General features: G+C 48.1%; 5 protein-coding genes across 5 annotated transcripts; 3 read left to right on the forward strand and 2 right to left on the reverse strand.

The window, feature by feature from the left end:
• Nucleotides 1–782: 782 nt before the first annotated feature.
• On the forward strand, nt 783–3260 carry I303_105495 (uncharacterized protein; the record flags this gene model as incomplete). Its single annotated transcript, XM_018408356.1, has 2 exons — nt 783–888; nt 1036–3260. 2 exons carry the CDS (start codon nt 783–785, stop codon nt 3258–3260), a joined length of 2331 nt encoding a protein of 776 aa, XP_018262047.1.
• Nucleotides 3261–4508: 1248 nt separating this feature from the next.
• I303_105496 (uncharacterized protein) lies at nt 4509–5334 on the forward strand (the record flags this gene model as incomplete). Its single annotated transcript, XM_018408355.1, has 2 exons — nt 4509–4623; nt 4745–5334. 2 exons carry the CDS (start codon nt 4509–4511, stop codon nt 5332–5334), a joined length of 705 nt encoding a protein of 234 aa, XP_018262046.1.
• Nucleotides 5335–5977: 643 nt separating this feature from the next.
• Nucleotides 5978–7055, reverse strand: I303_105497 (uncharacterized protein; the record flags this gene model as incomplete). Its single annotated transcript, XM_018408354.1, has 3 exons — nt 5978–6265; nt 6389–6497; nt 6589–7055. The coding sequence occupies 3 exons, from the start codon at nt 7053–7055 to the stop codon at nt 5978–5980; spliced, it is 864 nt and encodes a 287-aa protein (XP_018262045.1).
• Nucleotides 7056–7449: 394 nt separating this feature from the next.
• On the reverse strand, nt 7450–10107 carry I303_105498 (phosphoribosylamine-glycine ligase; the record flags this gene model as incomplete). The annotated part of the gene is made up of 4 exons (XM_018408353.1): nt 7450–8750; nt 8822–8963; nt 9029–9180; nt 9255–10107. The coding sequence occupies 4 exons, from the start codon at nt 10105–10107 to the stop codon at nt 7450–7452; spliced, it is 2448 nt and encodes an 815-aa protein (XP_018262044.1).
• Nucleotides 10108–10396: 289 nt separating this feature from the next.
• On the forward strand, nt 10397–12842 carry I303_105499 (uncharacterized protein; the record flags this gene model as incomplete). The annotated part of the gene is made up of 9 exons (XM_018408352.1): nt 10397–10494; nt 10559–10596; nt 10673–10824; nt 10946–11239; nt 11345–11909; nt 11992–12105; nt 12168–12273; nt 12336–12747; nt 12840–12842. 9 exons carry the CDS (start codon nt 10397–10399, stop codon nt 12840–12842), a joined length of 1782 nt encoding a protein of 593 aa, XP_018262043.1.
• Between the last annotated feature and the right edge of the window lie 1051 nt (nt 12843–13893).

Here is a 13893-nt window from a genome sequence, read left to right on the forward strand (position 1 = left end):
AATTCACGAAAATACACTCACTTAACGATATTACGACTTTACGAATCCGATTTTGTCTGTTTTTACCATTACATACTGTGTACTGTATCTCCTCAATGCGCTGTGCGGATTGGGTCCATAAGTTCAGTAGGCATTAGGCATACACACATAAAGTCACACAAAGCATGATGTTCATTGTATATACACTCATACCAATTATGACTCCCCGCATGGAATTTTGGGTTTTTACGATAGATCGATTGAATTTTGAACAGCTTGATGCTGAGTTGTCAAATATGCATAGGAATGAAACGAAATGATACAAATCAGACTTCAAAGCTGGCTCGGTATGTTCCTTTGTTCAACTTCAAATGCTAGTATACGCCAAGTATGTTTCCCTATGAAAGCACTGAAAGGTACCTTTGTCCAAGGGCAAGCTGATATTAGGTGTCGATAAAATACGTTTCTCCTTTCTTGATCAGCCGTCAATGGCATGCTCGACGTGGTCTTGACCGATTATGGCGATATAGCGATATGCAAAATGCGTTCGAAAGGAATGAGGGAATCGACAGCTGCTGTCTTCGCACTCGCTGTACGTGGGAGAATGGTATAATTAAATAGACGGTGAAAGGGGATCATGATTTGATTCGTATCGAGATAAGTAGCTTTGATAACTTCGCCTCGCCATTGCCATTGGGATTTGCAGACTCAGTGGACTTGATATCAGTCTTGCTCGTGAAAAATTGTAAAAACAATCCCTATACTCTGAAGGTGGCAAGTGTCAGAATTGGAATCAGAAGAAAATGGCAAGGAAAGCTGTGGGTCGGACCTTGTTTGTAAGAGTCGCCGAACCTCATTTGACGCATGATCAAGGATCAGGCGACGAAGATTGGTTCCAAGCTCATTCCAGTGGGTGCTTGTGCTTTCTCGTTTCGTTTCTCCCATACCTTCTCAATTCAACTTTTCCTGATAGTTTCTGAGTGTTCTGAGTGATCTGAGTGTTCACGGTCCAGCTTAGCTGATGTAATTATTTTACTGTATCTGCATGTTCATCAGCCCAAGTATTCCTCATCTTCGGATCGGTCTTATTCCTCATCACCCTCATCTGCATCTACTCCTTATTAAGGGGCACCAACAAGCCTTATTTCCCTGCATGTCTTCGACGTCGTCACGGAAATCGTCGTTTTCAAATTCCGTCTCGAAAAGATAAGAGGAAAAGTAGGAATCAAATACATCCTCAAGATGAGAGATTGAGTTCATTCTTATCTTCCAGTAGCGCCAATGGTCTATTACCCGACACCGGCACCGCTTATGGTAATGTCCCTCCCCATGGCCAAGGAATGTGGGGTGGATCCCACCATTTACCCCGAGAAGGCTCTGGGAGAAGGAGCAAGAAGTTGTGGAGGAAGACAGCTTATTTGACTGATTTGAAAAGAGCTCAAGCCCAACAACAATTAGCTAAATCCGGCATCGGCATCAACGTCAGTGGGAATACCGATGGGAATGGGTTTCCTCCAGGATGGGAAAGAGTAACGCCTCAATCGTTGTACTTATCGGGAAATCAAGCCCAAGCTGGAGCGTATATCCATCTTCAAGAACCGCCGAATGCCCAGGGGTGGCATAAAAGGAATACGACAGTCTCGAGTTTCGGACATCAGCCACCCTTCGAATACGATTACGGCTACGAAGGCGATGATCGGTACGAGTATGAACCGTGGAATAATCGACCAAGACCTTCGAACGATTCTTCCTCTTCGTTCATTGCGCACGGCAATCCAAGACCTCTTTCAAATTACATTCCATATAATCCGGATCCAATAGGCGCAGTATCGGATCAAGAAGTTGTATACCCCCAAAATATACGACCGCCGATAAGTCATCATCGGAGATCGTACCTCAGTTACATGTCTAATGATCCAGCGTATCTCGAAGACCTGAAATCGACAAATGGAGCTAGGAGTGTAAGATCAGTACAGACCACGAATTCGTATTCGAACTCTAGGAAGAGCTATTATCCGAGATCACCAGCTTCGACTTACGTCCCTCCTAGGACGTCTTTTCAGCAGTATAGAGATAGTCAAATTCAGTCTCAAAGACAAGGTCAAGAACGACATCCGATCGATCGCTATGGCCATGAATATGAGCACGAGCACGAGCACGAGAATCATCATCAATATCCACCAAATTATCATCAGCACGACGACCCTCAGTATAATCAGCAATATTCCCGGGGCATGACGAATCAGTATCATCCACATGCACATTCTCAACCTCACCCACAGCAGGAAGAATATTTCAACCATAAACAACCTTTGCAAATTGATGACATAGAAAACATACCTCCGTCCACTCCATATACTCAGCCACTTTATACACCCCAAACAGCTTCCAAGAAGAATGGGGATGCTGGTGACGATGACGATGAAGATCGGGGACATGAGAGAACACCTTCGATGGGATCCGTCCGATTCCCCAAACCCGAACCTTCTCCTGCACCATACACACTTTCCTCGACGTATTCTTTCCCACCCAAATTCGATCAGTCTAGTCCTACGATCAATTTCAGATCTTCAACACAGACCCAAGCAACGATTGACACTTCTAGGGTTTTCGACGATCATGATCATCTTGCGGGCGCAGCCGATAGTTCCCGGATGACTGCGACGACCAGTGCGCTCGGAAGTGGTCAACACGATACAGTTATTGCCGACGATGAAGGGGAGATGAGTGATCCGTATTCGCCTTCAAAGACTGAGGTGAATACCAAGCTGAATTCCGGAACCATCTATTCGCCTTCTCTTTATTCTAAAGCTTCTAGAATGTCGAGAATCCCCAGTAGCCCGATTGTTGTCGAAGGAGAAGGAGAAGGCGTTCGACCGAAAAAGAGGAATTCCGGACCAAGTTTAAGTCAATCTTCAAACGACAATCCCTCGCCTAACTTCCCTCCTCCTCTAACGTCCTCATCACTGATATCCCCAAAATCAATATCACCATCTGACAGCCCAATCCTGAAGGTCGAGATGGAAACAGATACCAGGACTAAAGATTCCGATTCACAAGATAGCCATACCTCGTTGTCGAGTTCTTCATCTACGATCATACACAAGATCTCACGAGTGAAACCCCCCTCATTACTCAGATCCACTCTACCGCCCAAGTCGCCCGTACCGAAGAGTCCGAGTCCGCTGAGGTATTCAAGTACGTTCGAAGGGATCGAGGATATGCCGTCGTGGATGAGGGAAAGTAGTCCGCCATTACCCTCTGCGGGTGTGAAGAAGTGACCGAGCGAAGCTTGGCTGATTGGCTCCTACAGCTAGCTACAAGAGCGTTCTGGCCTCTTGAGGGTATGGGGAAAATAATCATGCGTCATATAGGAGGGCTCGATGGTGGGTCTCGCTTGAGGAGGTATTTCTCGTAGATGTACGTACAGATCCAGGCGATCATGTTGTGTCCTTATTTGCGAGATTTAGAGGTTCAGTCGAGATATAGGGGGAAGGTATCGGACGATGAGTCGATGATCAGTGGTAGAATGTCCAGCGGACTTGGGGACAACATGATGATGGGATGTTGATATATGCCTAAAGCAGTTTTGATCTGATTCGATTACAGAAAGATGCAAGGGAGCATGTATATTGCAGTTGCAATATCTTAAGCGAGCGTCGTAAGAAGAATCTTATCCGCATACAGCAAGAAATCGTTCGAGGATAGATATTTATCCGTAACGTAATCGGGTGATCGACGCCCGGCACCTGCTTTTAATTGATGCCGCCGTGGTCTCTCCGAGAATTCAGGAATGCGACGACCAGCATGTCAATCCGAGCTGAGAGCGGTCTAAGTTTGGATTCATCTGTTCATCTTCAGTACGCGAAATGAAGCCTGTCTCGCAGCCAATGAGAATTGTCAGGTAATGTGACCCATGAGATTATCGTCAGGCTGCACTAGAAAACGCAATAACGTCGTGTCTGTAAGCGTATGAGGTGCGTCTGCGTCTGCGCCTGCACTTGCACTTGCATTTGCATCTGCATTTGCAGCAGCACGACAGAGCGCTGAGCGGAGGTTTAGTGTTTTGTCTTGTCTAAGGATCTGGACCCAATTCCGAGAGAGATGCAGCACGGCAGGTCCTTTCGACAACGCTTTACTGTACTCATGCATTATTGTATTGTCGTCATGACCATCAAACAAGGACAAGGATTTCATCTCATTGCATGTCTTGTCATGTCATTTCATCATTCCTAGTCCATTATGTCATTCGTCATCATACATCAAGCATCACTCGTTGGCTTGTTCGCTTCTTCGTCAGTGTCAGTAGGGAGAAGGTGCATATATAATGCAAGATGAGAGGTAATATCAATCCAACGGACTCTCACCGTCACTGTCCACTTACCTGACTAAATTCGCGTCTCACATTGAATGAAAAATTCGAGCGCACGCATCAGATGTCAGGACACACATCGTGAGTCAATCACCTTACACAAAGGGGCGATGTACTATACTGCTCCTCCGAGATCATCACACGCCACCCCGCGGGAATGTCTGCAAGCGATAGAACTGAATTCGATGTTTGCCCGCGTAGAGACTCTTACTTCCCTGAGACTCATGAACCGTCCATGGGCGAGAAGATCTCAGGCCAGGTCGAGCAAGTAGGTGAGTGGCCTCCCTCACAGTTCCCCCTTTCACCTCCATCCATTGCCACTTGGTCATAATTTTTTTCTGAACGCAACTCGATGCGTTTTTGAGTATTAAGCTGATTCGAACGTGCCTTTAGTCGGTAAGATGACTAACAACCCAGATAAGATCCTCGAAGGCGAATCTAAGAAGACCGGACAACCTATTTCCGAAAGCACGCTCGAACGTCCTGAAGAGTCTCATCCTTCCTCCTCCAAGAATTCGTTCAACGACAACGAGGAAGAAGTGACGCCCATCAATCCCGACTTGGACAGGAATACCAATGTCGAGACTCAAGGAGCACACCACCGGCACGATAGGAAGAGCCATGAGCGAGGAGAAGACATTCCACCTCCTCCGCCGGATATCAACCCATACGCGATCGCTCCTGGACCTCGACACCCTCGATCATCCGATATCAGATCGAACGAGAACACAAAGCCAAACTTGAACTTAGAATCAAGCGTGGAAAAAGCGACAGAGATCCCATTACCGCCCTCCCACCAAATTTCATTCGCGTATCACGTACCGCCCACCCCCGATGCGAAGGGGGATAAATCCTCAGGATACCTCGTTCATGGTGGATTACCTTCTTCCGGACAGGGATTGAGCGACACGGGCTTAGGAAAGGGAGAGGGAGGGGTGCTTGATAGGACTATTGTCCAGCCGCCTATGGGCAACAACGTTTAGTAGAGAAGGTGCAACTAGGCAAAATGACGTGAAGTGCCCTCAATTGTTGCATTATGAGTGCCGACCATCGCCGTCAAGTCCCGCATGTTTCGAACCATCGATACACACGCGCAATTGATAATGGGGTTTGACGTAAGATCACAAGAGAATTAAGTGTGATGGCTTCTTTGTTGAGAAAGTGATATGCATATGTAACATCTTACATCAGGTACACGTGCGATCGCCTGACAGCGGGCCAGGACGACGAAGCACCACGAGCAGGAAAAAATGGTCGTGATCGGCTGAATAGCATTCAGGCAGATTGGCCTATCGAATGAACCTAATATGTGACAGCACGGAGTCAGCACTGGTCTCTTTGCTCGCTTGATGGACAAAAATGAATTTGGAGAGAATGAAGTATGAGGGAATAAGGCGATCCAGAGAGGCAAGAAGAGCGGTTGGGCAAGAAGAGCGGTGGGGCAAGAAGAGCAGAAAGGCAAGAATGACGATTCGCAAGATCTGAAGGTGAGTTCCATCAGAGCGGGGCGTGGGCACAATACTGGAGAACATGAGATAATCAAAGGACAGGAAGGGGGACAGCATATGATCGAAAAGCAATTAGGACGAACGAAAGTCAATTGTTCGCGAAAAATTGAAGGACCACTCACTTATTCATGAACTTCTTATGGAATTCACTCCTCAACAAATCATTGACAAATTCCCCTTTCTTGGGCTTATCATTCAGCCCCGAAGCCTGGTTCTTGAAGATCAAATCATCGTCCCATCTTCTTTTCACGGCGAACGACCCTCCTCCTCCCATCGTACTTGCTGGCGTCGAGGGTGCTGGACTCGAAGGGGATTGGCCTAAAGCAGCTTGCAGGTTCAATAAGGGATTTCCTAGTGCTATCTGTGCTTCTCTGTCTACAGCTGCTGAAGAAGCTACTTCTGCGTCCTGTTTCACGAAGCGGATCAAATCATATTTCGTATCAGCTCTATGCCAAAGAACGAGTTCACCCATTTTTGGTAGATAGATTGTACTTCAAAGGTGCGTCAATGAGGAGGAAGATAAACTCACCTGCCTCGCTTTTTCCTCTGCTCGTTCTTGTTTGATCTTGGCTAGCTCAGCCATCAATGCGGCTGTGTCGTCTTCGTCATCCGAGTCGTCCGAGTCGTCGTCATCGTCGCTGCAATGAGATACATCAATTAGCGTGTCCATCGTACATCGTTCATGACCGATCTGTCCGACTTGACCGCGATTCGCAGGAAAGTACTCACTCATCATCATCCTCATCCGCATTGTCTCCATTCCCAGCGCCATTCGCAACTTTCGCCTTGCCCTTATCTTTCTCTCGCTCCTCTTCCTCCTCATCGGACGACTCATCTTTATCAAGCTCAGCAGCTTCTTCCAGTATCTTCCTTCGTTTCGCTGCGGCATCTTCAATTTCACCATTGGATGTGCTTGCACCGTTACCATTTTCTATCCTCAGAGCACCAGCACCCTCTAGAGGGGGTAAAGGCGGTAAACCCTGTGCTTTTCTCTTCTTCTCCAGTGCTACTCGCTCAGCAGCTGCCAGCTCCGCTTTCAAGTCACGACGAGCCACTTCAGAGGAAGAAGTTTGGCCAGGTTGACGGAATTTCAGCTTCGTGTGTGATGCGAGGGATAGTTTGGATATTTGTTGAGAGCCGGCTTTGGTCTCGCGCCCTTGGGTCGGATTCCATGTGGGTCGATGTGCTTGGGACATGGTGCGTGGTCGTTATCGATTGTAGTACGGGGCGAGTGAGTGGATGAGTGGATGTATCGAAGAAGTACTATTTGACAGGGTGTTGACTCTGATATCCTTGGCAGGAATCAAGAATGATGCGCTTCAAGATAGGACAGGATGGCAATTAGTGATTGAGCGAAGGATGAACTGAACGTTACTTATACAACTGGGTCAAGGTCAAGGATTGGAAATTTGATTCCGTCGTCTCGTGAATCACCAACATCGCACTCGCAACGCAAGCAAGCTCTGATGGACAGACCGAAAATCGCATGTCACATATAATTGACCAAAAAACATGCATACACCTTGAACGATAGTCTGAACCGGAAACATATATGCTTATCCTTCATCTATCCATCTAGACTGACAGAAATCATTGACCGAATTGTTCTAATCCCACATACTTCACTCCCTTTCCTTGTACCACACTTCCAATCACCCAACCTTCTTCTCCATTCTCTCTCAAGCTCGCTAACGCACTATCAACCTTCGACTGATCTACCACAATGATCATCCCCACCCCACAATTGAAAGTCCGGACCATCTCCTTCGCCTCTACTCCTCCAGTGGACATTAACCATTTCCAGATAGGCGCCAATTTATAACTCGTCAGATCCACTTCGACGCCCAATCCCTCGTACGCTTTCGAAGCTTCGAATATCCTCGGGATGTTCTCGGTGAATCCTCCTCCCGTTATATGCGACATGCCCTTGAACAATTCCGCCTTGATACCAGGCAAGAGCGACTTGATGTATATCTTCGTAGCCGTCAACAGACTCTGTCCAACCGTAATTCCGCTGTTACTGTCCCAAGGAGCAGCATCATTCAACGATAATTGAGCGAGGGAAACGATCTTTCGGATGAGGGAGTATCCGTTGGAATGAGGTCCACTGGAAGATAGAGCTATCAAGGCATCTCCGGCTTTGATATCGTTTGACGGTAAGAGTTGTTTTCGCTCGACCGCACCAACAGCAAAACCGGCCAAGTCGTAGTCGTCCGCAAGGTACATCCCGGGCATCTCGGCTGTTTCACCACCTATCAAGGCGCATCCAGCTTGAAGACATCCTTCCGCAATTCCAGTGATGACGTCCGCAGCGACCGGTACGTCCAATTTGGAGCACGCGTAATAATCCAAGAAATATAGGGGTTCGGCTCCTTGAACGATCAGATCGTTCACGCTCATAGCTACCAAGTCGATACCGACCGACGAGTGTTTGCCGTAGTCCAACGCGACTCGAAGTTTGGTTCCGACTCCGTCCGTACCGCTAACGAGGATGGGGTCGGTATAGCCGGCGGCAGCTAGATCGAAAGCGCCTCCGAATCCTCCGATGTTGGAGTCGGCTCCTGCACGCCTGGTGGCTTTGACGACGGGCTTGATGGCGTCGACTAGATCGTTTCCTGCTGTGATAGATACTCCGGCAGCAGCGTATGTCAGACCGCCGGAAGTGGAAGCTGATCCTGAAGCGGTGGAAGGTTCTTCGGAGGAGAGAGCCCGATAGGCGATATCTCGTCGGTATGTCTTTCCGCTCCAGGAGATCTGGTCGACACCACCATAAGCTAAATCAACCGCTTCGCGCAATGTTGAGCCTGACGCGCAGACTGCTAGGACTCGACCACCGTCTGTGACTCCGGTGTCGTTCTTGATGGTTGTACCGGCGTGGAAAACGTGAACGCCTAATTATTAGGGGTTTCGCATCTGTTAGCGAGAGTGGCCTACGATGATGAAGAATGGGAATAAGACATACCAGCAGGCATCTCTGGGTTGATGGTCATTGGTACACCTTTGGGGTATTTGCCTGGATAACCCTCTGAAGCAAGCACGACCGAAACAGCATATCCATCTCGGTAACCCAATTTCACGGAGTCCAATCTTCGTTCGACGGAAGCCTGTCATTTATAGTAGCGCAGCATTAGTTCTGTGCGCAGGAAAGCGCAGACACAATATGACTCACAAGCATGACTTCGGCAAGATCAGTCTCGTCATCCAGCAACAACATCAAAGCTTGGGTCTCAGGGTCACCAAATCGCACATTGTACTCCAAGACTTTAGGTCCGTCGGGTGTGAGCATGAATCCAGTGAAAAGCATTCCGACGAATGGATAGCCTGATGATCACTGCGCTGTCAGTCTCTTTTCTCTTCTAGCTCAGATTTAAGTATGTCAAAGGCGAAGCACTCACCATCTTCCCTCATACCCTTGATGGTGGGTTCCAGACTCTCCTTGACTACCCTATCCATTATCTCCTTCGTAGCTATCGGAGCAGGTGCATATGCACCCATTCCACCGGTGTTGGGTCCAGAATCCCCCTCTCCGATCCTTTTGTGATCCTGAGCAGCAGGCATGGGTATAACCGTATATCCATCACAGAAAGCCAGCACACTAATTTCCGGTCCGACAAGGTATTCTTCAATTACAACTTCGTCCCCCGCATCTCCGAATTCCTTATCAACCATAACGCTTTTCAGCGCTTCCAGAGCCTCCTCGTTTGTCTCGGGGATGAGCACACCCTTCCCAGCTGCTAGACCACTTGCTTTTATCACGCACCTCCCACTGGAGAAGGGATTCGAGTTGATGTAGTTGACAGCGTCGGTATATTGGGAAGAGGTGAACGAGGTGAAAGCGGCCGTGGGGATATTATGACGTCTCATGAATTCCTTCGAGAGGGATTTAGACCCTTCTAACATGGCTGCAACCGGACTAGGCCCGAAGACGGGGATACCGATTTTCTTGAAAGCGCCTTCGACACCGTCGACCAAAGGCTGTTCAGGACCGGGCACCACCAGATCAATGGAATTTTGGAGAGCAAAGTCGACGATACCGGAGAAAGTAGGAGGTGCGCCGTATGGGATTGGGAGGTTGGATACTTTCCCACCCATCAAAGCGGTACCTCCGTTTCCTGGACAGACGTAGATCTTGGAGACCCTCTTGGATTGGGCGAGCTTGTATGCCAATGCATGTTCTCGGCCGCCCGCGCCGAGTAGCAAGATGGACAGGTCGGTCGAGGGGGGAGGGAAGGCGGTGATTTCGGACATCTTGCGAATGTTTTGGAGGCTTGATCGCCAGAAAAGCGATTTTGGGTACGACCAATGAAGACAAGATGGATGATTTGGCTTGCACAAATGCACAAATAAACGTTATCAAAGGTGGACTTAACTTTTCAGATCAAGTGGAAAAAATGTGCCACATTCGGAATTACCCTTTTCACCTGATACGTAGATCCGTGGGGAGGTCAAGGGTGATTACCACGTGGAAAGAGGTCGTTCCTGGATTACACCACTGTGATCATAGCTTCTGACGTCGATGGATTCCACTGTTACGCCAATGCCAACACCACACGGTTTAAGTATATATACCCTTTCCCATACCACTTCTTACTCTTCTCCCTCAGACAGATATCCTGCACGAATCCTATCCATAATGTGAGCGGATACTCAGTACTGTGCCAATCCCACGGCTCATCCAGACGCTGATATATTGTCACAGGTCCGATATTCAAACTATCCAAACTAAAGCCTACCCTGGTAAGTCAACATACCATTCTCATCCTATCATTACCACCGTTGGAAGACTGCCTAACACTATGTGAATGTTTACTAGGCCAAAAGCCCGGAACTTCAGGTCTCCGAAAGAAGGTCAAGGTCTTCCAACAGGAACACTACACCGAGAACTTCATCCAAGCTACCTTGAGTGCTATCCCAGGTGGACCAGAGGGTAAGACCCTTGTCGTCGGTGGTGATGGTCGATACTTCGTGAGTCAAGTTGGGCGCTCGCATTTTGTATACTTGTTTCGGTACTCTCTGCATCTTATGACGAGCAGGAAATCTCCTCGCGTGATGGTACACATGCTTACTTGTTGTCCTCGATGCTTAGTCCCCAGAAGCCGTCCAGATCATCCTTCGAATCTCCGCTGCCAACAGTATCAAGCACATCATCCTCGGTCAAGATGCTATCCTTTCCACTCCCGCCGTATCAGCCTTGATCAGATCCCTCAAGACTGACGGTGGTATCCTCTTGACCGCGTCTCACAACCCGGGTGGTCCAGAGAACGATTTCGGAATCAAATTCAATATCTCTAACGGTGGTCCCGCTCCTGAGGAAGTCACTAATGCCATCCACAAGATCACTGAGACTATCAAGGAGTACAAGCAGATCAACCTTCCTGATGTGAGCTGCCCACCCATCCGTTGAATTCCCTTTTCCGTTTAGTGGTCATTCATATTCATACTTGGGCAGAGGTCATCCTTTACTGATAATGGCTTGTTGACACAGCTCGACCTCTCCAAGACTGGTGAATTCAACCACGGTCCAATCAAAGTAACCATCGTCGACCCCGTCTCCAACTACATCCAGCTGCTCAAAGACATCTTCGACTTCGACATGATCAAGAACTGGTTACACACTACTTCCCCTAAACCCACGGTCCTCTTCGACGCCTTGAACGGTGTCACCGGTCCTTACGGGCGAGCCATCTTCGTCGATGAATTAGGCTTAGACGAAAGCTCCATCCAGAATTGTGTGCCCAAACCTGACTTCGGTGGATCTCACCCGGACCCCAACTTGACTTATGCTCATGAATTAGTTGAGAGGGTCGAGAAGGATAACATCGAGTTTGGGGCTGCGTCCGACGGCGATGGAGACAGAAATATGATTTACGGAAAAGGCGCTTTCGTCACCCCCTCCGACTCGGTTGCTATCATTGCTGATTGGGCTGAGAAGGCTATCCCGTACTTCAAGTCAGGAGTCAAGGGTTTGGCGAGATCTATGCCTACTTCAGGAGCTATTGATATCGTAGCTAAGTCGAAAGGTCTCGAGGTCTTCGAGGTGCCAACTGGATGTGAGTATACGTAACACTCCTGCCCATTTTTTCAATTCACGTTGACCGCAACCGGAACCAGCTGACTGTCAATCTTGAATAGGGAAATTCTTCGGTAATTTGATGGACGCTGGACGACTTTCTATCTGTGGTGAAGAATCTTTCGGTACTGGATCTGACCACATCAGAGAGAAGGACGGAGTCTGGGCTATTGTTGGTGAGTAATGTCAAAATACGTGGCATACGATCTGCGGTCGCTCACGACTCGCCCCGGTGCAGCTTGGCTCTCTATCCTTGCCGCTGCCAACAAGGAGAAGCCTGGATCCGGTATCAACGATGTTTTGTTACAACACTGGAAGAAATACGGTCGATCTTTCTTCTCCAGGTGAGTATCGCTTTTCCTGGGTACTGGGAAAATGAGGGAGTTGGTGCTGACGAACTTGGCAGATACGACTACGAGGAGTGTGAATCCGAAGGAGCTGAAGCACTCATGGACCACCTTCGAAAGCTCTTCGCTTCATCTGACTTTGTCGGATCATCCCTCAAAGCCACCACCTCGGAAACTTCCTTCAAGGTGAAAGAAGCGGATGACTTCTCTTACACTGACCCAATTGACGGATCAGTCTCCAAGAAACAAGGATTATACATCAAGTTCGAGGATGGAAGTAGGATCATCTTCCGATTATCTGGAACTGGATCTTCGGGAGCTACTGTCCGACTCTACGTCGAGAAATACTCGAAGAACGAGTCAGAGTACCCATTGGACGCGCAAGAAGGTCTTAAACCGCTCATTGAGGTTGCGCTTGCCACGTCCAAGTTGAAGGAGTTCACCAAGAGAGATAAACCTGATGTCATCACTGTGAGTAGTGGTCTTCCTGTTCTTTTTCCGTCGTCGTCACCACGGTTCATGCCATGCCTACTCTCTTGCTGACATTGATTTACTCGCTATAGTAAGCGATGTTCGTCATAAATCCACAAGGGAGAAAAGAAGAGTAATAGTGATTTGTTTGAGTAACTTCTGCAATGAATGCCAATGCATAAAAGTGTTATCATATTTGCACGAGAGTAGTGTACGTGTACATGAGATCATACGCTCCAAGTGCAAGTGCAAGTCTAAGAATGTGTAATGGCTCCGAGCACAAACATGCCGACCAGATGTCGGGTGTCGATTCAGGGCGAGGGTATGTGTATGGGATTTGCGTGCGTGACAAAATGGAGAGCGAGAGCCTGGACTTTGACTTTGCTTTCTAAACATTCCGTATTTGAGGCTAGTAAAATAGTAGAAGATCCAGATCGTCGTTGATAGGAAAAGGGGTACAGGGCGTCTTAATAGCGACAGGCATACGCACAGTCAGCAGTCGGAATGGTTGCATGCACATGATTGATGTAAGTTACTGCTGTATGCAGCTGTTGGGTAGGAGTATCATTGTAGAGATTTTAAGGCTTGGCGCGAGGGTCCCTCATAGTGATGGAGAAGGTCGACGCGTTTCACTTTTTACTTTTTACGTTGTTTCCGTGTGCTCGTTGTTGGTTTTGCTTTTGCTTTTGCGTTTGGTGACCGTGTCCATGCGAGTATACGAGTAACGTGAATGGTGAATGTTGTATACGTCGTACTCGTTCATTCCATTTATTCTCTCATCCTTCTCTCATCGATTGTCCACTATAGATCCAATCGACAGCACCTTTAGGGCAGGTCCCATCACCATCATCAGCTCACCACTAAACGACCATCGGCCTGGAGTCAGACTGTAGAGTGAAAGGATCTGTGCGGACGCTAAATTACGCTTGGACCTTGTACACATTTCACCTCACTGCACTGCACTGCAACATTATCAACAAGGCAAAGGGTGCTAGACCGGATCTCCTCATCAACAGCATCTACCATATCATCGTATACATCACATCTCGTCATCATCGACATCGTCTATCTTACAAGACTCGACCCTCATCTCATCGAGCAGATCGACCTTATCCTTTCATTCAGCAACCTCACCATCACCAACCT

The sequence above is a fragment of the Kwoniella dejecticola genome, chromosome 6 (assembly GCF_000512565.2).
Source record: "Kwoniella dejecticola CBS 10117 chromosome 6, complete sequence".
NCBI classification, from domain to species: Eukaryota; Fungi; Basidiomycota; class Tremellomycetes; order Tremellales; family Cryptococcaceae; genus Kwoniella; species Kwoniella dejecticola.